Source organism: Tiliqua scincoides, chromosome 11, assembly GCF_035046505.1.
Source record: "Tiliqua scincoides isolate rTilSci1 chromosome 11, rTilSci1.hap2, whole genome shotgun sequence".
Taxonomy (NCBI): domain Eukaryota; kingdom Metazoa; phylum Chordata; class Lepidosauria; order Squamata; family Scincidae; genus Tiliqua; species Tiliqua scincoides.
Window position 1 is genome coordinate 26,359,882 of NC_089831.1, and position 26,718 is coordinate 26,386,599.

The window sequence follows — 26,718 nt, forward strand, 5'->3', positions numbered from 1 at the left end:
GCACACCACCACTCTTTAAATTGCATTAAATTATTACAATTAATCAGTACAATTAAATTAATTAATAATTTAATCAAATAATTACGGAAAGTGTAAGAAAGTGTTAGCAAAAAGAGTTCAGGCTGAGCATATAAGAACATAAGAACAGCCCCACTGGATCAGGCCACAGGCCCATCTAGTGTCCATCAAAGCCCATCCTTTCCCCCCAGGCCAGGTGCCTGCTCTTCACAGAATCTCTGGAAGCTGCAAAGTCAGCTGGCACCCAACGTGACATTGGACCCTGGGCAGGCCCCAGAAGTTGCAGGATTTCTTGACAGTAATAGCAAATCTTGAAATAGCAGATCCCTCCAAGGACTACTCATCACTGAATATCAAACCAATAGCAGTGGAGGGGGAGGGACAGGTTGGGGTGGGGCCCTTGGAGTTGGGCAAAGGAACATAATATTCCAGCCGGGAAGGGAGCAGAGGGCTTTTCGGAGAACTTGCAGGCTCAGAGGCACCATGGAGGGGAACTTCACTGGGAAAGATGTTTACAGGCAGCATTTTGCTCCAAAAGATTACTTAAAAATGTACTATTCCTTTAGCTCTGGCAATCAGGAGGAGAGCAATGTTTTAAAGTTCAATCTGAAAAGTCTTCACAAGGCTTTTACTCTGGGTGAGTATCTCTGTTGTTGATTACTCTGTGTATTCCTGGACGAGAAAGAAGAAATTATGTACGCCTGCAAGGTGCTAGAATGGGAGCGCGTGGTTTTCCTTCCTCTCTGCAGTGATTCTTGTGGGAAGGGAGTTCAGAGAGCCCAACACAAGGGCAATTCTGAGCCTGATGCTTCCTCTCCTGCCCCCCCATCACTTTGGAATGGAACAGAGGGGGGAGTTTGGATTCAGACTTAAAGGGCACCCTATTCCAGAGGGTGCTCAGCCCCCCTCCTCTATTGAAGACACAATTGCCTTTAATAGATTGTACCTTTTGAGCTTGCAGGTCTGTGCGGATTCATATGGTTCATCTCCACTTAAAAACACCCTGGAGCCAGTCAGCAAGGACACCAGTTTCTCCCTTATCTGTGAGTTCAGTGGTACTCAAACACTTCAGCACTGGCTGGGACCTTTTAAAATGACACGCTAACGAACCCACCCAGCTTTAGGAGACTTTAAAAAAGGATGATCTAGAGCAGTATTTCCCAGACTGTGGGTGAGGACCCACCAGTGGGTCATGAACTAATTTTTGATGGGTCAGGAAAAGTTTTTGAAACATTAAAAAAACACTTTGCAAGCAGTCTTGCCCAGTTTTTAGATAAAAAATTGTTAGTTGGAAAGCCAACCTGTGGGATGAGGTAATCTTCATATCTCCAAATTAAATGTCACATTTTTTTTAATTTTCTCTAGTAATGGACGTGCCGTAGATCAAGTGTAAACCCAGTTTCAACCTTTTGCCTGACCTGGAAGTCTCTAACTGCACATCTTGCTCTCTAGTTCAGCCTTCTGAGTATCCTGGAATGACTGCAAAGGTTTGGGGAAACAGTCCTTGAACTCAGTTTCTAGGGAAAATGTCTGTACATACATACTATATGTAAGGTCTCTAGCAGTCTCGGGAGCACAGGGCACCAATTAATTAATTAATTTTAGATCCCTTTATCTAGTGGGTCATGATAGATGGTTATTTTAAGAAGTGGGTCCCCGTGCTAAAAAGTTTGGGAAGCACTGATCTAGAAAGAAATACTTTATTTGCAAGTAATCTTTTATTTATTTATTGCAGAAGAGGGAAAAAACACCTTGATCCTTTTTCCATAGTGAGGCAGCTCCAATGACGCTCCAGTGAAGGCTTGAGGGGCTTAGGGCCCAATGCTAAGCAAACTCAGTGCCAGCACTGAACTCCAGCACTGGTGCTGGGTGTCGTAAACGTACTGTGAGGCAGGATTGCGGCACCCAGAGAGGAGGGGCCGCTATCTCGGCCAGCACTAGTCAGGGCTGAGCCTCACACCGCACGGAGGGCCGGCTGGCACTCCTGCAGCATTGACTGGAGGTGATTATTTTTGGGGTGGAAAAAGATGGGGAGTGGAAGGAACAGGAGGAGGAAGTACGGAGCAGGGGAAGGAACTCACCCAGAAGTGGGATGGAACCGGCGGAGCTCTGCTCCGCCATATCCGATGTGTTGGGCTGAAAAGCCTGACAGAGGCTCTCAAGTCTGCATTGGCAAATAGCCGGCCCAGACTAGAAGTTCCATGGCGGGGTCTAGGACTTACCCCAGGGGAAGGTGATGAAAGTCCCCTTTCCCCGGGGAGATTTCCAATGGCCTTGGCAGAGCTGCTAGATGCAGTGGTAGCCGTACAGCAGGGACAGGACTGTGCAGTTAGTTCTCTGACCCAGCCTTCACCTGCCTCCACTACCTGTCATTGATGAACGTGGGGAAAAACACACCCTGAAAAAGAATGCTCAGACTTTTATTTCCCTATATCAACGCAAACTTTCAAACTGCAGATAGCAGCTCTCTGATTTCTGAATAGCTTCAGGGCTTGAGGCAAGGAGTATCCTGACCTTTCCATCACACACGTTTTCCTAGGAGGCTCTGTGGGACTCATGCATCCCAATCCACCAAGTGAGTACTGACTCACAGTTTGAGAAACACTCTACTAGTTTACTATATGCAGTGGGTCCCCCCCCCAACCTGGGTAAGCAATCAACACTATGAGCATGGGTCTGGGGTCTAAATCAGTGCAGTCTCGAATTCTGTCACCTGTTTCATGTGTTGCTGGACTGCCTCTGCCATCTGAACAAAACTGGCAGATGAAATAAAGCAGTAGTTCCTGAAACCAAACTAAGGGCATTTTTATAAGCGATGCTGAGAGTCTGGAATGCACAATGTATCACTGGTTGTCCAAGAAATGTTGTCTTGATGTGAGATGCACCAGTGGGTTCTTGTGATACCTCCCAGATGGAATGAAAGGAGACACCCTGCTAGATATCGGAAGCGGCCCCACCATCTACCAGTTCCTCTCCGCCTGCGAATCCTTCCGAGAGATCATCGCCTCGGATTACACCGACCAGAACTGGGAGGAGATGGAGAGATGGCTGAAGAAGGATCCGGATGCTTTCGACTGGAGCCCGGTGGTGAAATACGTGTGTGAGCTGGAGGGGGACAGGTACAGAGGACAAACTGGTTGTTGGTTGTTTAATGCACCATTTCACTTTCGATCTCCTGCTGAGGAATGGTGTCACAAGGTGACTGCTGGTTGGCCACAAGCTGGCTTTCAGAGAGCATTCGCGTAAGGAGACCCAAATGGTTCTTTGCAAACAGCCTCGCCTTCCACACGTGGCATGGCATTAATCATGACACAAGGAGCCCCCAGGGAAGAAAAGCAACAACCCCATGTGGGCAGCTCTGATGTAGCCTCTTATTTTCTCAGGGAGAAATGGGAAGAAAAGGAGGAGAAGGTCAGGAGAACCGTCCGTCAAGTGCTGAAATGTGACGTCACCCAGGCCAACCCCCTGGCTCCTCTCGTGATGCCCCAGGTCTGCTGCATGACTTCTCTCTATTGTCTGGAAGCAGCTTGCCAAGACCTGCCCACCTACCGCTCGGCCTTAAAGAACATCTACTCTCTCGTGAAGCCCGGGGGGCACCTCGTCTTGATGACGGCTCTCAAAAACAACTTCTGCATGGTCGGGCAGCATCGATTCTTCTGCCTCCACCTGGACCAGGAGATGGTCAACAGTGCAGTGAGGGAGGCAGGCTTTGATATCACCTGGTCTGACTTGACCGCAACGCAATTTACACAGACTTTTGCTGATAGTAGTGGAATGTATGCACTGGTTGCCCAGAAGCGCAATGTCATGTAGGTGTGATCCCAAAATGCCCAGCTCCCAATATTGAAATACCCACAAGGCCCAAATCCTTTGTGTGCCCCTCTCTGACCCTTGTCCAAGAATGTTACCAGCCAGCATTTAACATGCTTCTCCGAAAACAAGCTGGCTACAAGGAACCTAGTATGGGCCCCAAGGACGAACAGAAAGCAATAGATAAATAAGGATAAAAGGGTTAGGGTAAAGGGATGTGATAGACTACCAGATCCTTTGTAATGGATATCTCTGTAAACAAATTGTCGATGCGCATCGAATTGCCCTTCTCAAATCAACGTCCTGAACTGATAACAAATGCCAAATGTTGTTTTCCTGCCTGTTTGTCTGTTGTTCTTCCCATGGATGATTTTCTCTCTTTGTGTGCTCTTGTTACCCCTCCCCTATCTAGAATACCCTGTAAAACCTGCATCATTGTAACTCTTCGGGGTCCTCCACCTGTGTGTGTGGGGGTCCCGTTTGCAAACGAGTAAACGTTAACTTTTGTCAGAAGTCCTCTGAATTCTCCTGTCTGGGGTTTGCTTCTCCAAAATCCAAATTAACAGTGTGCCCGTTCGGGATCAGGTGTGAGTAGAGCAAGAAAGAAAACGTGAAAGCCAAGAGGGGGAAGGAGTCATTTCCTGTTGTATCTCTAGCAACATGTAGATCAGGCCTGTAGAAACAGGACCCATGGGCCACTAGACATTTTCTGATGGAAGTTTTGAGCCTCCTTGGACATTTCCTTCAGCACAGGAAAGGCGGGATATAAATCCCTTCAATAAAAATTAATAAATAAACCTGTGCCACCCTCTTGATCTTTGCAGCCCAACTGGGAATTCTGACCCTTTGTAAACCTCTTTGTGGGGGCAAAGAGGTTCCTGCTGTACCCCTGCAGGAACCAAAGGAGAGACACCCTCCCAGATACACCAAAACAAAGATGTTACATTTGGGAGAATACTCTTTCACCGGAACACTGCTTCTGTAAGTAAAATTGACTGAACGATATTTTAGTAAGGCATCTGTTTTGTTATACAGAACACCCTGGAGAAGGAGTCTTTTCTTGGCACACGTTGGGGTCTTTATATACACATTGGGGTCCCTCTCCAGAACACTTCTTGGCACACATTGGGGTCTTTATATAGCATGGTTCTGGTGGAACACAGAGGTCTCCAAAATGGGCCTGAGTGCTCTGGTGTGTAATTTTTTGCACTGAACTCTTCTGCTATTTGGGTAGCTTGTGAAATCAGAGCTTGTACTGCACTGATGATGAAAAAATCCACACACACTTGGGCACTCTGTAGCTGCCTCAATGGGAGAGGTGAGCTAGCAAGTCCTCCCCTACCTGCCTTGGACCCATTGCCATTGACTCCTCCCTCTCCAGAACACTGACCATTCCTCCCTGTTGTTCCTCCCACTCTTGAAGGGCATCATGGAAAAGGTATATGGGTGAATGATGGACCCCAGGTTTATTGACTATGGACTGATGACCTTAAAGCGCCCAGGACTGAGTCACCTTCCACACTTGACCTGCCAGTTAGAAGCCATTTTAATGAACCCTGATTAATACCCAAGCATCAAATGGGGGAGGGAGAGCCTTACCTGGTGCCCCTTGGGGAGTGGTGCAAATGCGGTCTGCATTAACAGACTTGAAAAGCCAACTTCTAGGGTGGATGGAAAGTAGTCCCTTCTGTAGCCCCTGCCCTGCCAAATTCATCCCTTGCTGCTCTTTCTGGTTCTCTTTTCTCGCTGACCCTTCACAAGATATAAAAAGGATATAAAGATATAAGAACAGCCCCACTGGATCAGGCCATAGGCCCATCTAGTCCAGCTTCCTGTATCTCACAGCGGCCCAACAAATGCCCCAGGGAGCACACCAGATAACAAGAGACCTGCATCCTGGTGCCCTCCCTTGCATCTGGCATTCTGACATAACACATTTCTAAAATCAAGAGGTTGCATTTACACATAATGGCTTATAACCCATGATGGATTTTTCCTCAAGAAAGTTGTCCAATTCCCTTTTAAAGGCGTCCAGGTCAGATGCCATCACCACATCCTGCGGCAAGGAGTTCCACAGACCAACCACACACTGAGTAAAGAAATATTTTCTTTTGTCTGTCCTAACCCTCCCAACACTCAATTTTAGCGGATGTCCCCTGGTTCTGGTGTTATGTGAGAGTGTAAAGAGCCACTCTGTCCATCCCCTGCATAATTTTGTAGGTCTCAATCATGTCCCCCCTCAGGTGCCTCTTTTCTAGGCTGAAGAGGCCCAAATGCCGTAGCCTTTCCTCATAAGGAAGGTCCCCCAGCCCAGCAATCATCTTAGTTGCTCTCTTTTGCACCTTTTCCATTTCCTCTACGTCTTTCTTGAGATGCGGCGACCAGCACTGAACGCAATACTCCAGGTGTGGCCTTACCATCAATTTGTACAACAGCATTATAATAGCCATTTTGTTCTCAATACCTTTCCTAATGATCCCAAGCATAGAATTGGTCTTCTTTACTGCCGCCGCACATTGGGTTGACACTTTCATTGACTTGTCCACCACCACCCCAAGATCTCTCTCCTGATCTGTCACAGACAGCTCAGAACCCATCAGCCTATATGTGAAGTTTTGATTTTTTGCCCCAATGTGCATGACTTTACACTTACTGACATTGAAGCGCATCTGCCATTTTGCTGCCCATTCTGCCAGTCTGGAGAGATCCTTCTGGAGCTCCTCAGAATCGCTTCTGGTCTTCACCACTCTGAAAAGTTTGGTGTCATCTGCAAACTTAGCCACCTCACTGCTCACATAAAAAGGACATAGTGGAAATGGAAAAGGTGCAAAAGAGAGCTAGTGGGGATGCAAGGCACTAAATTTTCCAGGGAGCCTCACCACAGCACACAAGTCATGATGGGTATGTGCAACTTCCCCATTTTAGAAAGTCTGCCTCTCCTGATTTTAGCAATGGGCTATGTATCAGAATGCCAGATGCAAGGGAGGGCACCAGGATGAGGTCTCTTGTTATCTGGTGTGCTCCCTGGGGCATTTGTTGGGCCGCTGTGAGATACAGGAAGCTGGACTAGATGGACCTATGGTCTGATCCAGTGGGGCTGTTCTTATGTTCTTATGATCCTTTCCTTCCCTTCTACTGCTAACAGTTTGGTATTAACAGAGAATATCTCCCAAACTTCCTGTGGAGAGCAGGCAACTGTCCTGGGGAGAAAAGATGGCAATCCATTGGGTTGGTTTGATGGATGTCACATTTGAAAACATGCCAGATGGCTCTTCTTAGCTTGGCCTCCTTCTCTGGCCATCAGTCCCTACAGGAAATGAAAAGCAAGTATGGGATTCAGTGGCGCTCCTTGAAATCTTTGCAAAGTTGTCAGGGAACCTCTGCAGCCCTGGAGACAGAAAAGGCTGCTTGAACCAGCCCTCCTTCAAGACAGAGAGACGCTTCTCAGTCATGGACCTTTAAATTCAGGCTTTGGGCAGTGCCTGGAACTTTGCAAGGTGAATTTGGGCACCCCGTGTGTCAGAGGCCAGGACTCAAACAATGGCAGGATTCAACAGCTCACCAAAGTGCATGGAAACTGGAGGGACCATGCAGAGAAGGACATGACCACAAAGTCCAGACTGTCAGCTTTGGAATCAGCAAGGCTCACTCACCTTAAACAGCAGAGATGAGCTACAGGGAAAAGGTCTGCTGGCATAGCTCCACCTGCTTGCTGTTTGAGGCTCAAGGAGAAACCCTAAAGAAAGCAAACATGTAGTAAGGGAAGCAGGAGCGACTGCCATATGACCTCCCTACTCAGCCATGCAGTTCACTTGGGCTACTTTTCCTCTGAGCCTTGGTCTCCTTCAGCCCCTCTTCCCTCCTGGCCTTGATTCTCAGTCTCCTTTCCAAGCTCTTCTCTTCCTCTTTGGTCAGTCCTGCCCTCCCAGACTGTTGGGCACCAACAGGCACAAGCCAGGGAAGCTGGTAGCAGGGCCAAGCATCTTGCTGTCTGTGCCACCCAAACAGCTCATGGAGGGAGGAAACAGCAGGCCTGATCCATTCCCAGTGGAAGAGAGTGAGCCATTTTTGCAGCCCCTCCTCTACATCTGCTGCCCTCTTCTCCCTTCCCCAGCCTTCAGAGAGCATTCACTTGGTGGAACAGGGCTGAATTCCCCATCTCATCTCCCCTTATTTAATTATTTGTTTTACTTTAATTATAATTATTTTATTTTATTTGCTTGATGATGTCATTTCCGGCCATGACATCACTTCCGGTGGGTCCCAGACAGATTGTCACTCTAAAAAGTGGGTCCTAGTGCTAAAACATTTGGGAACTACTGGAGTAGGGAGTCAAGCCACAGCAGAATTTCAGAGGCTTAAAGAGCAAATAATCACTCAGCAGCCAAAGGCCAGATGAAACAGGCATGTTTTGAGCCCTCTCTGAAAAGTCATGTGGGAGGGAGTTCCATAGTTCTGGCACCACTATAGAGAAGGCTTGCCCTTGAGTGGACACCCCTCTCAATCTTGAGTTACACACATGAGCTGCATACAGTCTCTCAGGTGGTCCTTTGGAAAGACAATGGCCTCGTCCTAGACACTAACATATGCACCTAATCAAAGGTTTCAGTTTGTTCCTTGCTGAGCCTGATTTTTCTTCTCTGTCACCTGAAGAAAGGTTCAGAGGCAATACCTGAGCACTCCTGCTGTCAGTGTCAGAGTAGGAGAAGTCTGGGAGCCCCAGTCTTTGCATTGCCCCTGACCACATCCCTGATTGCAACACATTTAGCGTTCTCCCAAAGCCTCTGAATTCTAGTGTTAAAATTTTGATAATTTTGCAAGAGTCCGCTATAAACTCCTGTTTGCTACAATGTTCTGAAGCGGAATCCCATGTAAACAGAGGTACACAGAACTGATTGCAAACGGGATTGGGCTGGATTTAAAGAATAATATGATGTACCGTATTTTTCACTCCATAAGACGCACTTTTTCCGCCCCAAAAAGTGGGGGGAAAAGTGTGTGCGTCTTATGGAGCGAATACTGCAAAAAAAAAAAACAAAAAAAAACCTCCGCCCTGGTCCTGGCCCCGCCCCCTGCCCGCTCGCTCTGCTCTGCTCGGCTTCCCTGGGCAGTCAGAGGCTGAGCTGGCTGGGGGGCTCCTGCATTCCCTCAGCGCCCGCGTGGACTGTGGCAGCGCTGGAGGGAGCCCAAGCCTGTGTGTCTACTCAGAAGTAAGTCTCAGAGTCACTGGGGCTCACTTCCAGGAAAGCGTGGGTGGGGTGGCAGTCTCGCTGCCCAATCCTGTGCATGCCTACTCTGAAGTAAGTCCCATTAGAGTCAGGGGGGCTTACTCCCAGGAAAGCCTCTTCCCCCCCCCAAGCCTGGAGCATCACAGCCTCTCTTTCCCCCCACCCCAAGCCTGGAGCACCACATCCTCTCTCCCCCTAAACCTGGAGCATCACAGCCTCTCTCTCCCCCCCCCAAAGCCTGGAGCATCACAGCCTCTCTCCCCCCCCAAGCCTGGAGCATCACAGCCTCTCTCTCCCCCCCCCCCCCCAAAGCCTGGATCACCACATCCTCTCTCCCCCCAAACCTGGAGCATCACAGCCTCTCTCTCCCCCCCCCAAAGCCTGGAGCATCACAGCCTCTCTCCCCCCCCCCAAGCCTGGAGCATCACAGCCTCTCTCTCTCTCCCCTCCAAGCCTGCAGCATCACAACTTCTCTGCAACACAAACACTTTCCCCCCTCTCTCACACACACAGGCTCCCCCCTTCTCTTACACTCACAGATGCTCTGCCGCCCCCCACACACTCACACAGCAGGGGAGGGGCGCTTTCACTCACCTCATCCAGCATCTGAATGTAAGCCCCCCCCCCATCACAAAGAAAAAACTGTCTCCTTGGTCAGAATGCCAGTGTTTGCTTATTGCACAAGCCCCAGGTAAATCACCATAAATCCAGAGGTTTGTAGTGTCTTGAGAATTCAAGTTGTGGTTGGACTTTCCACTTGTTCATTTGTATTGGAATCACGGAAGAACTGGCGAGGAGGTAGATGTGGTGTCAGCAGTGACCCCTTTAAGGGAAAGGCCTGGGCATCCAGCAGAGTGTGCTGCACAGCTGCAGCCACTGGAAGGCAATAGGGCCCTCAGGGATATAAGGAGTACCAGAGGCAGAAAGGGTTTGTGGGTTTTGAAGGAGTGCAGGTTGGAGGTAGGAGAGGAGACTGACTGGGTTTAGTGAATTTGGAATCTGACTGTGGATTGTGACTGGACTTGGATACCCTGATGGATTTGACTGACCTACCTGGAGCCTGACCTTGGACTGTAATTTGGCTTATTGGCTCTGATTTGGCAACTCTGATTGATGGGACTGATTTACTTGGCATCTGTGGACTGGAACTGGACTCACTTTTCCTTGCTGCACTGGTGAGTTGCACAAGGAAAACTAATCAGCCTTAAGCGGGCACGAGGCCCAGTGGATTGGAATTTGGCAGAACATCATTGTAGCAGAAAGATAATGTGATCCCCTATTTGTGTGCACCTGCTTTTGTGAGCTTCATAAATTCTGACTCTAGCGATGATGAGTTCTTGGGGTTTCCAGAAAACTAGAGTACTCAAACCTTTAAGTCTCTCCATTTGTTAATGACAGTGATAATGGTTCTTAATGCCACTGTTGACTGCTGTTCACTTTACATGGTTCAAATGTTATTCTGTTATAGTTTATTAAATATTTTATTACACTATTTGGTTCAGAATATTTTTTTCCTGTTTTCCTCTTCTAAAAACTAGGTGCATTTTATGGTCAGGTGTGTCTTATGGAGCGAAAAATACGGTAATTCGTTTGTTCATTCCTGCACTTAAAAACACAAATAAAATTGTCTGCAAAAGACAGGCCTATTTGCAAGACGTAGGACTTTCGTATTGACTAACATGTGCTGTTTTTCTTTCTTTCTAGATTGCTTTTGTTTTTAGGCAAAATCTGGGCATAGGTAACAGATTTGTAAATGCTTCAGAAACATTAGAGTCCGCTTTCTGGAATTACTATAACATACCCAAAGATAAAATTAAAACCATCATCACATTTAGAATGGTTGCTGGCTATATTTCCAACCTTTTTAAGCTCAAGGCATAATGATAAGGCACTAAAATGGGTTCTGGCACACCACCACTCTTTAAATTGCATTAAATTATTACAATTAATCAGTACAATTAAATTAATTAATAATTTAATCTTAACAATTTAATCAAATAATTACGGAAAGTGTAAGAAAGTGTTAGCAAAAAGAGTTCAGGCTGAGCATATAAGAACATAAGAACAGCCCCACTGGATCAGGCCACAGGCCCATCTAGTGTCCATCAAAGCCCATCCTTTCCCCCCAAGCCAGGTGCCTGCTCTTCACAGAATCTCTGGAAGCTGCAAAGTCAGCTGGCACCCAACGTGACATTGGACCCTGGGCAGGCCCCAGAAGTTGCAGGATTTCTTGACAGTAATAGCAAATCTTGAAATAGCAGATCCCTCCAAGGACTACTCATCACTGAATATCAAACCAATAGCAGTGGAGGGGGAGGGACAGTTTGGGGTGGGGCCCTTGGAGTTGGGCAAAGGAACATAATATTCCAGCCGGGAAGGGAGCAGAGGGCTTTTTGGAGAACTTGCAGGCTCAGAGGCACCATGGAGGGGAACTTCACTGGGAAAGATGTTTACAGGCAGCATTTTGCTCCAAAAGATTACTTAAAAATGTACTATTCCTTTAGCTCTGGCAATCAGGAGGAGAGCAATGTTTTAAAGTTCAATCTGAAAAGTCTTCACAAGGCTTTTACTCTGGGTGAGTATCTCTGTTGTTGATTACTCTGTGTATTCCTGGACGAGAAAGAAGAAATTATGTACGCCTGCAAGGTGCTAGAATGGGAGCGCGTGGTTTTCCTTCCTCTCTGCAGTGATTCTTGTGGGAAGGGAGTTCAGAGAGCCCAACACAAGGGCAATTCTGAGCCTGATGCTTCCTCTCCTGCCCCCCCATCACTTTGGAATGGAACAGAGGGGGGAGTTTGGATTCAGACTTAAAGGGCACCCTATTCCAGAGGGTGCTCAGCCCCCCTCCTCTATTGAAGACACAATTGCCTTTAATAGATTGTACCTTTTGAGCTTGCAGGTCTGTGCGGATTCATATGGTTCATCTCCACTTAAAAACACCCTGGAGCCAGTCAGCAAGGACACCAGTTTCTCCCTTATCTGTGAGTTCAGTGGTACTCAAACACTTCAGCACTGGCTGGGACCTTTTAAAATGACACGCTAACGAACCCACCCAGCTTTAGGAGACTTTAAAAAAGGATGATCTAGAGCAGTATTTCCCAGACTGTGGGTGAGGACCCACCAGTGGGTCATGAACTAATTTTTGATGGGTCAGGAAAAGTTTTTGAAACATTAAAAAAACACTTTGCAAGCAGTCTTGCCCAGTTTTTAGATAAAAAATTGTTAGTTGGAAAGCCAACCTGTGGGATGAGGTAATCTTCATATCTCCAAATTAAATGTCACATTTTTTTAAATTTTTTCTAGTAATGGACGTGCCGTAGATCAAGTGTAAACCCAGTTTCAACCTTTTGCCTGACCTGGAAGTCTCTAACTGCACATCTTGCTCTCTAGTTCAGCCTTCTGAGTATCCTGGAATGACTGCAAAGGTTTGGGGAAACAGTCCTTGAACTCAGTTTCTAGGGAAAATGTCTGTACACACATACTATATGTAAGGTCTCTAGCAGTCTCGGGAGCACAGGGCACCAATTAATTAATTTATTTTAGATCCCTTTATCTAGTGGGTCATGATAGATGGTTATTTTAAGAAGTGGGTCCCCGTGCTAAAAAGTTTGGGAAGCACTGATCTAGAAAGAAATACTTTATTTGCAAGTAATCTTTTATTTATTTATTGCAGAAGAGGGAAAAAACACCTTGATCCTTTTTCCATAGTGAGGCAGCTCCAATGACGCTCCAGTGAAGGCTTGAGGGGCTTAGGGCCCAATGCTAAGCAAACTCAGTGCCGGCACTGAACTCCAGCACTGGTGCTGGGTGTCGTAAACGTACTGTGAGGCAGGATTGTGGCACCCAGAGAGGAGGGGCCGCTATCTCGGCCAGCACTAGTCAGGGCTGAGCCTCACACCGCACGGAGGGCCGGCTGGCACTCCTGCAGCATTGACTGGAGGTGATTATTTTTGGGGTGGAAAAAGATGGGGAGTGGAAGGAACAGGAGGAGGAAGTACGGAGCAGGGGAAGGAACTCACCCAGAAGTGGGATGGAACCGGCGGAGCTCTGCTCCGCCATATCCGATGTGTTGGGCTGAAAAGCCTGACAGAGGCTCTCAAGTCTGCATTGGCAAATAGCCGGCCCAGACTAGAAGTTCCATGGCGGGGTCTAGGACTTACCCCAGGGGAAGGGGATGAAAGTCCCCTTTCCCCGGGGAGATTTCCAATGGCCTTGGCAGAGCTGCTAGATGCAGTGGTAGCCGTACAGCAGGGACAGGACTGTGCAGTTAGTTCTCTGACCCAGCCTTCACCTGCCTCCACTACCTCTCATTGATGAACGTGGGGAAAAACACACCCTGAAAAAGAATGCTCAGACTTTTATTTCCCTATATCAACGCAAACTTTCAAACTGCAGATAGCAGCTCTCTGATTTCTGAATAGCTTCAGGGCTTGAGGCAAGGAGTATCCTGACCTTTCCATCACACACGTTTTCCTAGGAGGCTCTGTGGGACTCATGCATCCCAATCCACCAAGTGAGTACTGACTCACAGTTTGAGAAACACTCTACTAGTTTACTATATGCAGTGGGTCCCCGCCCCCCAACCTGGGTAGGCAATCAACACTATGAGCATGGGTCTGGGGTCTAAATCAGTGCAGTCTCGGATTCTGTCACCTGTTTCATGTGTTGCTGGACTGCCTCTGCCATCTGAACAAAACTGGCAGATGAAATAAAGCAGTAGTTCCTGAAACCAAACTAAGGGCATTTTTATAAGCGATGCTGAGAGTCTGGAATGCACAATGTATCACTGGTTGTCCAAGAAATGTTGTCTTGATGTGAGATGCACCAGTGGGTTCTTGTGATACCTCCCAGATGGAATGAAAGGAGACACCCTGCTAGATATCGGAAGCGGCCCCACCATCTACCAGTTCCTCTCCGCCTGCGAATCCTTCCGAGAGATCATCGCCTCGGATTACACCGACCAGAACTGGGAGGAGATGGAGAGATGGCTGAAGAAGGATCCGGATGCTTTCGACTGGAGCCCGGTGGTGAAATACGTGTGTGAGCTGGAGGGGGACAGGTACGGAGGACAAACTGGTGGTTGGTTGTTTAATGCACCATTTCACTTTCGATCTCCTGCTGAGGAATGGTGTCACAAGGTGACTGCTGGTTGGCCACAAGCTGGCTTTCAGAGAGCATTCGCGTAAGGAGACCCAAATGGTTCTTTGCAAACAGCCTCGCCTTGCACACGTGGCATGGCATTAATCATGACACAAGGAGCCCCCAGGAAAGAAAAGCAACAACCCCATGTGGGCAGCTCTGATGTAGCCTCTTATTTTCTCAGGGAGAAATGGGAAGAAAAGGAGGAGAAGGTCAGGAGAACCGTCCGTCAAGTGCTGAAATGTGATGTCACCCAAGCCAACCCCCTGGCTCCCCTCGTAGTGCCCCAGGTCTGCTGCGTGACTTCTCTCTATTGTCTGGAAGCAGCTTGCCAAGACCTGCCCACCTACCGCTCGGCCTTAAAGAACATCTGCTCTCTTGTGAAGCCCGGGGGGCACCTCGTCTTGATGACGGCTCTCAAAAACAACTTCTGCATGGTCGGGCAGCATCGATTCTTCTGCCTCCACCTGGACCAGGAGATGGTCAACAGTGCAGTGAGGGAGGCAGGCTTTGATATCACCTGGTCTGACTTGACCGCAACGCAATTTACACAGACTTTTGCTGATAGTAGTGGAATGTATGCACTGGTTGCCCAGAAGCGCAATGTCATGTAGGTGTGATCCCAAAATGCCCAGCTCCCAATATTGAAATACCCACAAGGCCCAAATCCTTTGTGTGCCCCTCTCTGACCCTTGTCCAAGAATGTTACCAGCCAGCATTTAACATGCTTCTCCGAAAACAAGCTGGCTACAAGGAACCTAGTATGGGCCCCAAGGACGAACAGAAAGCAATAGATAAATAAGGATAAAAGGGTTAGGGTAAAGGGATGTGATAGACTACCAGATCCTTTGTAATGGATATCTCTGTAAACAAATTGTCGATGCGCATCGAATTGCCCTTCTCAAATCAACGTCCTGAACTGATAACAAATGCCAAATGTTGTTTTCCTGCCTGTTTGTCTGTTGTTCTTCCCATGGATGATTTTCTCTCTTTGTGTGCTCTTGTTACCCCTCCCCTATCTAGAATACCCTGTAAAACCTGCATCATTGTAACTCTTCGGGGTCCTCCACCTGTGTGTGTGGGGGTCCCGTTTGCAAACGAGTAAACGTTAACTTTTGTCAGAAGTCCTCTGAATTCTCCTGTCTGGGGTTTGCTTCTCCAAAATCCAAATTAACAGTGTGCCCGTTCGGGATCAGGTGTGAGTAGAGCAAGAAAGAAAACGTGAAAGCCAAGAGGGGGAAGGAGTCATTTCCTGTTGTATCTCTAGCAACATGTAGATCAGGCCTGTAGAAACAGGACCCATGGGCCACTAGACATTTTCTGATGGAAGTTTTGAGCCTCCTTGGACATTTCCTTCAGCACAGGAAAGGCGGGATATAAATCCCTTCAATAAAAATTAATAAATAAACCTGTGCCACCCTCTTGATCTTTGCAGCCCAACTGGGAATTCTGACCCTTTGTAAACCTCTTTGTGGGGGCAAAGAGGTTCCTGCTGTACCCCTGCAGGAACCAAAGGAGAGACACCCTCCCAGATACACCAAAACAAAGATGTTACATTTGGGAGAATACTCTTTCACCGGAACACTGCTTCTGTAAGTAAAATTGACTGAACGATATTTTAGTAAGGCATCTGTTTTGTTATACAGAACAGCCTGGAGAAGGAGTCTTTTCTTGGCACACATTGGGGTCTTTATATAGCATGGTTCTGGTGGAACACAGAGGTCTCCAAAATGGGCCTGAGTGCTCTGGTGTGTAATTTTTTGCACTGAACTCTTTTGCTATTTGGGTAGCTTGTGAAATCAGAGCTTGTACTTCACAGACGATGAGAAAATCCACACACACTTGGGCACTCTGTAGCTGCCTCAATGGGAGAGGTGAGCTAGCAAGTCCTCCCCTACCTGCCTTGGACCCATTGCCATTGACTCCTCCCTCTCCCGAACACTGACCATTCCTCCCTGTTGTTCCTCCCACTCTTGAAGGGCATCGTGGAAAAGGTATATGGGTGAATGATGGACCCCAGGTTTATTGACTATGGACTGATGACCTTAAAGTGCCCAGGACTGAGTCACCTTCCACACTTGACCTGCCAGTTAGAAGCCATTTTAATGAACCCTGATTAATACCCAAGCATCAAATGGGGGAGGGAGTAGCCTTACCTGGTGCCCCTTGGGGAGTGGTGCAAATGCGGTCTGCATTAACAGACTTGAAAAGCCAACTTCTAGGGTGGATGGAAAGTAGTCCCTTCTGTAGCCCCTGCCCTGCCAAATTCATCCCTTGCTGCTCTTTCTGGTTCTCTTTTCTCGCTGACCCTTCACAAGATATAAAAAGGATATAAAGATATAAAAACAGCCCCACTGGATCAGGCCATAGGCCCATCTAGTCCAGCTTCCTGTATCTCACAGTGGCCCACCAAATGCCCCAGGGAGCACACCAGATGACAAGAGACCTGCATCTTGGCACCAGGATGCAGGTCTCTTGTTATCAGGTGTGCTCCCTGGGGCATTTGGTGGGCTGCTGTGAGATACAGGAAGCTGGACTAGATGGGCCTATGGCCTGATCCAGTGGGGTTGTTCTTATGTTCTTATAAGATGCTCCTCTAGTGCTGTGTTATCATTTCACACCCCAGTCTTAGATGAACGAATCCTCTCCAGGTGCCCTGTTTGAAGGCCCCTCTTCACAAACGCTGAAGCAGCCAATGCAAATACAGTGGTGCCTCGCATAACGAAATCAATCCATTCCGCGAGTCCTTTCGTTATGCAAGTTTTTCGTTTTGTGAAGCGCGTTTTCCCATAGGAATCCCATAGGAACAAATTTAATTAATGTGTTCCTATGGGCAAGAAAAGTCAGAACAAAGTCAAATTTGGTTTACAAAGTGTTTATTAAGTGCTCTTTAAAGGCATACATACCGTACAGAGGATTTCAAAAATGGGGGGGGGGGATGCTGAGTGGGGAGCTTGAAGGCTGTAATCCTGTGCACACTTTCCTGGAAGCAAGCACAATGGGACTTCCTTACATAAACTGACATGAAGATCCTCCCCTTACTAGGGTGGACGGGATCATAAACTGACATGAAGATCCTCCCCTTAAGACAAACCAAAACAAAATAAAAATTCGTCTTGCGAAGCACGGGTCATAAAAATTCGTTGTGCGAGTCACCAAAAATCGCAAAACGCTTTCGTTATGCAAGTTTTTCGGTGCACAAGACATTCGTTATGCGAGGTACCACTGTATGGAGATAATTCAGTGTTTGGTATTGCAATGTTCTGGAGTGCCTGGACTCACCAGGTGCTATGCAGAAAAGTAAAACTCAAGCAAATCGTGAGCAGAATGACAATCCAGACATGCAGAAAAGGGGGGGGTCACATGGCAGGGCCTTCTCGGTTGCAGCCCCAGGTTATGGAGTCCCCTCCCTCTTGCAGCTTGTTTAGCCCCACAGTGCCAGACGCCCTCCATGTGGTTGAAACCCTTCTGTCCAGACATGAAGTTCAGTTGTGCTCCCTGCCCAGTTTCACCACCTCCCCACCCACCCCCCTACCCCCACTACTCTGCAGGCAGCAGCGGCCACTCCAGATTCTGCTGCTGCTTGCAATGCCTCCGTGGCCTCCCCAGCAGTGGGATGGAAGCGTGTGGCTCCACTCACCATTGATGAAGGCCTAATGCAAACCCTGCTGCTGGAACACCCCTTCTGGCAGTGTGGAGGGTGCCACAGGATTGGGCCTTCAGAACCACCGCAGTCTGCTGCAAGACCGTTTCTGTTTCTCTGGAAATGTCAAAGAGTTCAGTAAGGGAACCACACGAGGAAGGAGCATAATCAAGACAGATGGTTTTGTGTTTTTAATCCATGCTTCCTAACTCCAGTATTTGAGTTTCCTCAGAACCCCAGGGGTCACTCCCAATAGTCTGTGTGGTCCAGGTTTGGCACTTAGTTCTCGTGGCATGCATGTGGTTGCGCTCCAACAATGCAGTAAATACAGCACTGAGCATAAAAAGGCAAAGTGATTCAAAGCTCATCCTCTCCCCCCCCCCCCCCCGCCTGTTGCTTGCTCTCCACAGAATTTTTGGAAGCTGTAAAGTCAGCTGGCACTCAATGTGAAATTGGACCTGGGCAGCCCCCAGAAGCTGCAGGATGTCTTAACAGTAGTGAGTAGCAAATCCCTCCAGTGACTCCCCGTAGTTTAGTGTCAAACCGTAAGCAGTGAAAGGGGAGGGACTGCTTGGGGAGGGCCTTTGGAGTGCAAAAGGGTGGGCAAAGGAACATTCCAGCCTGAAAGGGAGCAGAGGGGTTTTTGGAAACGCTCTCAGGCTCAGAGGCACCATGGAAGGGAGCTTTACTGGGAAAGAGGTTTACAACCAGTTGTTTGTTCCAAAAGATTACTTAAAAATGTACTTCTCCTTTAGCTCTGGCAACCAGGAGGAGTGCAACATTCTAAAGTTCGCTCTGAAAAATCTTCACAAGTCTTTTACTTTGGGTGAGTATCTCTGTTTGTGACTGGATGAGAGAGAAGGAATTTCCAAAGAGGCAAAGAAGGACGTTACGTAAGCAAGCATAGCCTGCTAGGTTTGCAGGAGAAATCTGTTTCCTCTCCTGGTCCCCGAATGGAGAGCTCAGCTTTCTGAAGGGAAGGGAGTTCAGAGAGAACCCGCCAGGGGGTCGGTTCGGAGCCCAATGCTGCCTCATCAACTGGGATGTAATAGAGCAGCCATTTTCAACCACTGTGCCGTGGCTCACTGGTGTGCTGTGAATGGTCTGCAGGTGTGCCGCGAGAGTTTTGGGGGAGGGTCATTTGGTAATAGGGCCAATGGGGATGTGAGCTCCCCGCCAACAGCACGGTGTGCCTTGTCAATTTTCCAACAACTGATGGTGTGCCTTGACCATTTTAGCACCTTGTGTGCCTTGAGACGAAAAAGGTTGAAAATCACTGTAATAGAGGAAGGGGTTTGAATTCTGAATTAAAGGACGCCCTAATCTAGAGGAGTGTTTATCCAATTCCATGAACTCCCATCACATTTTCCATGTCAAATTTGAGTTATCGGCGAGGAGTATCAAAGTATTTCTCTTTCTGTAACCTTTATTGGCATATCAAACGATTAACAATTGTACTTTACAATTGACATGACAATTTGCATAACACTCAACAATTTAAACAAGATACTAGAATTATTTAAATTCTAACAGCGTTACTTTAAGGATCTCGGATAAATAACCAGCAATAGCTGCAGTTAGGGAAACACAAACATCACTCATAAACTTGGAGAGAATAATGTCAGAGGGGATAAGGTCAGAAGGGATCCAAGAATCAAGGTAATGATTCCGAATATCAAAGTGTGCTGGGCAAAGAAAGAGTATATGAAACAAAAAATCAGGAGTCTCATGACAAAAGAGACAGAGCCTTTTCTCCCGTGGAATGTTAAAAAAACAGCCAGAATGAACTGCCGACGGGAAAATATTGAGGCGAGCTAACATAAAGGCTCGTCTATGTAACGGATTGGTTAATGTATAAAAATAATTAGATGCATGATTAAAGGATGGGGCCAAACCAAGGGAAAGAGGGGAACAAACAGAATTGAGACTATTACTTAGATAATTGAATTCAAGTGCTAAGAGCTTGTCTTTTATCAATGAATATGCTCTTGGAAGACTCATATCTGCCAGGGATTCTAATGAGAGGTCGAGAGAAGCAAGTTTATTTTCTATCAACTGAAACCAAGAAGAAAAATAAGAATCTCTTAACAAATCATATAATAAGGAACCGGAATGAGAATTTAAAAACAGCTTAAGCCAATATTTAAAAGTAAGTAACCAGGCTGTAGTTGTTGGAAGATGGATACCTAATTCTAGGATAATTGTGGAAACACGAATTAAATTTGGAATCCCTAGAATTCTACAAAAAAAAGATGCTGCGATCTGATCAATATCCTTATTAATTGCTTTAATCCAAATTGGGGCACCATAAAACAAATGAGAAAGAATTTTGGACTGAAAGATCTGGATAGCAGCAGGAACATACTGGTTACCTTCATTATAAAAAATTTTTAAAATGGCTTTAAGTTGGGGAGAAAGAGATGAAGTGATAGCTTTCTTATGAAGAGACCAAGAAAGTTTATAATGAAATATAAGACCCAAATATTTATAAGACTGGACTTGCTTATATATACTGAATTGGGGACAACGATGAGAATTTTTTTGAAAAAAAGTCAACCCAGGTAACTGCAGAGATAGATGGAAGCAAATTTGAAATTGAACAGGTTGATCTGGAAACTAAAGTCCAAAAGGCCTTTTGATTATGGGAAATAATTGCAGAATGTAATTGGTCCCACTTACGCAGAGCATACTGATGTCTTTTCTCATCAAATAATTCATAGCATGTTCTGCGTAAATAAAAATAGTCTCTTAAAAAAGATGGGATTGGATGAGAACGAATGAAAAAAAAAGAGAGCGTATTTGTTTCTTTAATTGCCAACAATCAGCATCAAACCAAGAATTATGGTTAAAAGGAACCCTGGATGGTTGTGAGGAACTAGAGAAGCTAAGAAAATTAACTAGAGAATCAATTAAAGAATCTCTTATAGCTGAGGATGGGGAAGAAAAAGAAAGAAGGTTACGAATGAGAACAATAGTCTCCGGGTGACTAGTCCACTGGGAAAAGGCTTGTTGTGAAGTAAAGGACCATTTATAAGATCGACTGGAGTTAGAAGGAAATGAAGAAGAGTGGGGCACATCATGGGGAAAAGAAAATGTTAATAAAAGTGGAAGGTGATCTCCCTCAGAACGATGGCCCACTGAGAAATCAGAGAGGAAAGGTAAGAGATCAGGGGAAACAAGGGCATAATCAATAACACTTGGGCCTCTCACTGAAAAATGAGTATATCAAAGTATTATTAAAGGAGCATCAAGGACTGTCCAATGAGATGTGCCTCTTTTGTAACTGAGTAGTAGAGGGAGGGTGCCAGCAGCTCCAGCTTTTCTCATGCAAACATAATAAATTGTACTGTACCTACTGAAGCCCCTCCTCCATTAAAGACACAAGAGGGCTGCTGTCCTTTGCTTCCCCTCACCCTCTGTATTGCTGTTCCCTGGGGGGGAAAAAAAGTCATAGAATCTGTTCAATACATGATGCCAAATGTATGGGTGTGGGGAGGGATAAAATTTTGGATTCTACCATTTGTGATTGCAGGTATGAGCAGACTTATATTTTGGAACCATCGTTCTAACCTAAAAACACCCTGCAAGGAGTCAGCAAGCACTCCGAGGAGTGTTTCTCCCTGCTCTGCTAGTTTACGATGTGCAGAGAGCCAAGGGTTTTGTTTGTTTTCTTTACTAAACATGGAGGGGCGTACAACACTATGAGTCTGTGCTGGAAGAAGTAAAGCAGCAGTTCTGGAAATTCAGTGAAGGGCAAGTGGTTGTCCAAGAAATGTCACCTTATGTGCTGTGCACTGGTGTGTTCTCGTGATACCTCACAGATGGAATCAAAGGAGATACCCTCTTAGATATTGGAAGTGGCCCCACCATCCATCAGTTCCTCTCCTCCTGCGAATCCTTCCAAGAGGTCATCGCCTCGGATTACACTGACCAGAACCAGGAGGAGATGCAGAGATGACTGAAGAAGGAGCCGGATGCTTTTGACTGGAGCCCGGTGGTGAAATACGTGTGTGAGCTGGAGGGGGACAGGTACGGAGGACAAACTGGTTGTTGGTTGTTTAATGCACCATTTCACTTTCGATCTCCTGCTGAGGAATGGTGTCACAAGGTGACTGCTGGTTGGCCACAAGCTGGCTTTCAGAGAGCATTCGCGTAAGGAGACCCAAATGGTTCTTTGCAAACAGCCTCGCCTTCCACACGTATATTGTATTGGCAACCTTCAGTCTCGAAAGACTATGGTATCGCGCTCTGAAAGGTGGTTCTGGCACAGCGTCTAGTGTGGCTGAAAAGGCCAATTCGGGAGTGACAATCCCTTCCACACCGGGAGCAAGTGCAGTCTATCCCTGGTCTGTCTCCCTGGCTATGGGCCTTCCTTCTTTGCCTCTTAGCCTCAGACTGTTGGCCAAGTGTCTCTTCAAACTGGGAAAGGCCATGCTGCACAGCCTGCCTCCAAGCGGGCCGCTCAGAGGCCAGGGTTTCCCACTTGTTGAGGTCCATCCCTAAGGCCTTCAGATCCCTCTTGCAGATGTCCTTGTATCGCAGCTGTGGTCTACCTGTAGGGCACTTTCCTTGCACGAGTTCTCCATAGAGGAGATCCTTTGGGATCCGGCCATCATCCATTCTCACGACATGACCAAGCCAACGCAGGCGTCTCTGTTTCAGCAGTGAATACATGCTAGGGATTCCAGCACATTCCAGGATTGTGTTGTTTGGAACTTTGTCCTGCCAGGTGATGCCGAGGATGCGTCGGAGGCAGCGCATGTGGAAAGCGCTCAGTTTCCTCTCCTGTTGTGAGCGAAGAGTCCATGACTCGCTGCAGTACAGAAGTGTACTCAGGACGCAAGCTCTGTAGACCTGGATCTTGGTATGTTCCATCAGCTTCTTGTTGGACCAGACTCTCTTTGTGAGTCTGGAAAACGTGGTAGCTGCTTTACCGATGCGCTTGTTTAGCTCGGTATTGAGAGAAAGAGTGTCGGAGATCGTTGAGCCAAGGTACACAAAGTCATGGACAACCTCCAGTTCATGCTCAGAGATTGTAATGCAGGGAGGTGAGTCCACATCCTGAACCATGACCTGTGTTTTCTTCAGGCTGATTGTCAGTCCAAAATCTTGGCAGGCCTTGCTAAAACGATCCATGAGCTGCTGGAGATCTTTGGCAGAGTGGGTAGTGACAGCTGCATCGTCGGCAAAGAGGAAGTCACGCAGACATTTCAGCTGGACTTTGGATTTTGCTCTCAGTCTGGAGAGGTTGAAGAGCTTTCCATCTGATCTGGTCCGGAGATAGATGCCTTCTGTTGCAGTTCCAAAGGCCTGCTTCAGCAGGACAGCGAAGAAAATCCCAAACAAGGTTGGTGCAAGAACACAGCCCTGCTTCACTCCGCTTCGGATGTCAAAAGGGTCTGATGTGGAGCCATCGAAGACAACAGTGCCCTTCATGTCCTTGTGAAAAGATCTGATGATGCTGAGGAGCCTGGGTGGACATCCAATCTTGGGGAGAATCTTGAAGAGGCCGTCTCTGCTGACCAGGTCGAAAGCCTTTGTGAGATCTATGAAGGCTATAAAGAGTGGCTGTCGTTGTTCCCTGCATTTCTCCTGCAGTTGTCTAAGGGAGAATACCATATCAGTGGTGGACCTGTTGGCTCGGAATCCACACTGCGATTCTGGGATAGACGCTCTCTGCAAGTACCTGGAGCCTCTTTAGTACAACTCGGGCAAACAGCTTTCCTACAACGCTAAGGAGAGAGATGCCGCGGTAGTTGTTGCAGTCACCCCTGTCACCTTTGTTCTTGTACAGCGTGATGATGTTTGCATCCCTCATGTCTTGAGGTACTCCACCTTCTCTCCAGCAGAGACAGAGGATTTCATGCAGCTCAGTGACGATGATCTCTTTGCAGCATTTTAGGACTTCAGCAGGGATGCTGTCTTTTCCAGGTGCCTTGCCAAAGGCAAGGGAGTCCAGGGCCACGTGAAGTTCTTCTAGGGTTGGTTCACTGTCAAGCTCTTCCAGCACAGGCAGGCACTCAATGTTGTTCAGTGCTTCTTCGGTGACTACATTCGCATAAGGAGACCCAAATGGTTCTTTGCAAACAGCCTCGCCTTCCACACGTGGCATGGCATTAATCATGACACAAGGAGCCCCCAGGGAAGAAAAGCAACAACCCCATGTGGGCAGCTCTGATGTAGCCTCTTATTTTCTCAGGGAGAAATGGGAAGAAAAGGAGGAGAAGGTCAGGAGAGCCGTCCGTCAAGTGCTGAAATGTGACATCACCCAGGCCAACCCCCTGGCTCCCCTCGTGATGCCCCAGGTCTGCTGCATGACTTCTCTCTATTGTCTGGAAGCAGCTTGCCAAGACCTGCCCACCTACCGCTCGGCCTTAAAGAACATCTGCTCTCTCGTGAAGCCCGGGGGGCACCTCGTCTTGATGACGGCTCTCAAAGACAACTTCTACATGGTTGGGCAGCGTCGATTCTTCAGCCTCCACCTGGACCAGAAGACGGTCAACAGTGCAGTGAGGGAGGCAGGCTTTGATATCACCTGGTCTGACTTGACCGCAACGCAATTTACGCAGACTTTTGCTGATAGTAGTGGAATGTATGCACTGGTTGCCCAGAAGCGCAGTGCTGTGTAGGTGTGAGTACAGCATGCAAGGAAATCTGCAAGGCAAAGGGGGGGAGGTATTTACTGCAGTATATTTAGTGACATATAGACCAGGCCTATAAAAACAGGGCGCGTGGACCACTGTACATTTGATTATGTCTGTGAACTGCCTTGGGAATTTGCTTCGGCATGGGAAAGGCGGGAATATCAGTTCCTTCAATAAAAATAGATAAATAGTGCCACCCTCTTGCTTTTTCCCACTCCAGTGGGAATTCTAATCCTTTGAAAACCATTTCCTCCTCTTTGTTGGAGCAACTGTGACCCTGCAGGAGCCAAAGGAGAGCAGATACACCAAAATGTTATTTTGTGGTGCCAACACATTTTGAGATAACACTCTGTGGAGCACTGTGTTCTGTAGGCCAGTATTTCTCACCCTTTTTAGCCCAGGACCCCCTTCTAAGAATGACAATCTGTCTGGGGCCCACCAGAAGTGATGTCAGCAACCTGGACGTGATGTCATTGCCAGAAATGACAACATCAAACAGGAAGTGACATCACTGTGGTGTCAGAGCCGGGAGTGATGTCATCAAGCAGGAAGTTCTTGCCTAGAAACTCAAACTGTAAATGGCAAGAGACAGTATTCCGGCTCAGAAGCTTCTTCCAGTTCTCCTGCCCTCACTACCATTGCTATCAAGCAAAAAATAAAACTACATCTGGAACTAAATATTTGTGTATTTATTTACGACTGTTTTGATTTCTCTCTTTATTTATAAAATTATTAATTAATTTTTATTAACGGTATTTATATACCGCTTTTCAACTAAAAGTTCACAAAGCGGTTTACAGAGAAAAATCAAATAACTAAATGGCTCCCTGTCCCAAAAGGGCTCACAATCTAAAAAGATGCAGATGCCTCTTACCCAATTAGCAAGGGTTAAATCTCAAAACCTCAAGCTCCTTCTTGTATTGCGCTTGAAACTAACAAACCTTGATGTGGCTGTTGATGCTGTGCTCAGCACTAGCCAGAAACAAATGGCCCCTCCTCATGCACCTCAATGCAAGAAGTAGCTGGAGCTTTTGTCAATAAAGGAAACAAAAACAGTAGTCTCCCCCTCAGAAGGAAGATAAGCAGGACGCTTCCCCTCATCTCCCTCAAGCCTAAGCACGTCTACTCAGAATTGACTCCCATTATTGGCAATGGGGCTTACTCCCAGGTAAGAGTAGACAGAGTTGCAGCCTAATAGAGAAGTAAGAAGAGGGGAAGGGTGCACATCTGAGAAGCAGCTGGGGGAGCAGCACTCTCCCTGGGTGCTTCCCCCCCACATTCCAGGCTTTCCCTCCCTCTCCCCCCCCCCACTCCTGGCTGCTCTTTTGGCGGCCAGGCAACCAGGGATCCCCCCTCACCCCAGTAAAGATAGAAAGAGAGGATGTGCTAGCCAGGGCAGGAAAGGATCGTGGCTTCCAGGTGATTTCAGAGAGGGAGAGAGGTTGTGATGCAGAGGACAAGACTGGCAGTGGGGTGGCGGCGGCAGCAATGCTTCTCGCGACCCACCAGAAATCGGATCGCGACCCACCAAGTGGGTCCCGACCCACAGTTTGAGAATCACTGCTGTAAGCAATGAAGTGGCAAAATGATATTTTAGTAAAATATAAATTTTGTCACATAGAACACCCCAGAAGTGGAGTCTTTTCTTGGCACACATTGGGACCCGTAAATAGCATATTTCTGGCGGAACTCAGAGCTTTCTGCTGTTACGGCTCCTGCACTCAAGGGGTGTCATTCTCTACTTCTGTCCCCATCCCTCTGGGGAAGTCCCAAGTGGGAAAGGAAACTGTGTTCTACCATTGCTTCCCTACATCTGGGATTCAGAGGCAGATGTAGAACCTGGAGGTCGCCCAGGGCCATGACAGATCCTTGGGGCACACCACTTTTCACGCTTAGCTCCACTGCACCGCAGAAGCCCCACATGCCGGGAGCTCAGAATTGAGCTGTAAATCGCTGAGGAATAAACAAGGTAGGTGCTAAACCACAACCTTGTTTCACTTCTTTGCTGGTATGCATTTTTGTTGTTAATTTTCCTGTATGTGAGCAATCTCATGATATTAAGTAAGTAAGTAAGTATTATTTCAGTCTAGTTCTCTTTTTTGAAAGTCTGGTAAACCTATGTGGGTCCCAAAAAAGTGTCATAGGTGGGTCCTGAGAGAGTGTCATTTTAAAAAGTGAGTCGCGGTGCTAAAATGTTTGGGGACCACTGATCTAGAATACACACACACACACACAC

At 47.2% G+C, this 26,718-nt stretch overlaps 2 protein-coding genes, 2 long non-coding RNA genes and 1 pseudogene across 4 annotated transcripts; 3 read left to right on the forward strand and 2 right to left on the reverse strand.

Annotated features, from left to right (window-relative positions):
• The first annotated feature begins 501 nt into the window (after window positions 1–501).
• LOC136662476 (nicotinamide N-methyltransferase-like) lies at window positions 502–4,262 on the forward strand. Its single transcript, XM_066639695.1, has 3 exons — window positions 502–655; window positions 2,930–3,137; window positions 3,402–4,262. The coding sequence occupies exons 1-3, from the start codon at window positions 502–504 to the stop codon at window positions 3,829–3,831; spliced, it is 792 nt and encodes a 263-aa protein (XP_066495792.1). The 3' UTR covers window positions 3,832–4,262.
• On the reverse strand, window positions 2,425–5,573 carry LOC136662477 (uncharacterized). The gene is made up of 2 exons (XR_010794983.1): window positions 5,428–5,573; window positions 2,425–3,123 (listed from the first exon to the last, which is right to left on the reverse strand). It is a non-coding gene; the product is annotated as an uncharacterized lncRNA (long non-coding RNA).
• A 5,904-nt stretch (window positions 5,574–11,477) lies between these two features.
• LOC136662200 (nicotinamide N-methyltransferase-like) lies at window positions 11,478–15,240 on the forward strand. Its single transcript, XM_066639316.1, has 3 exons — window positions 11,478–11,631; window positions 13,908–14,115; window positions 14,380–15,240. Exons 1-3 carry the CDS (start codon window positions 11,478–11,480, stop codon window positions 14,807–14,809), a joined length of 792 nt encoding a protein of 263 aa, XP_066495413.1. The 3' UTR covers window positions 14,810–15,240.
• Window positions 13,401–17,951, reverse strand: LOC136662201 (uncharacterized). The gene is made up of 3 exons (XR_010794973.1): window positions 17,836–17,951; window positions 16,352–16,504; window positions 13,401–14,101 (listed from the first exon to the last, which is right to left on the reverse strand). It is a non-coding gene; the product is annotated as an uncharacterized lncRNA (long non-coding RNA).
• Window positions 17,952–18,494: 543 nt separating this feature from the next.
• On the forward strand, window positions 18,495–25,160 carry LOC136662197 (nicotinamide N-methyltransferase-like; annotated as a pseudogene).
• Window positions 25,161–26,718: the final 1,558 nt, after the last annotated feature.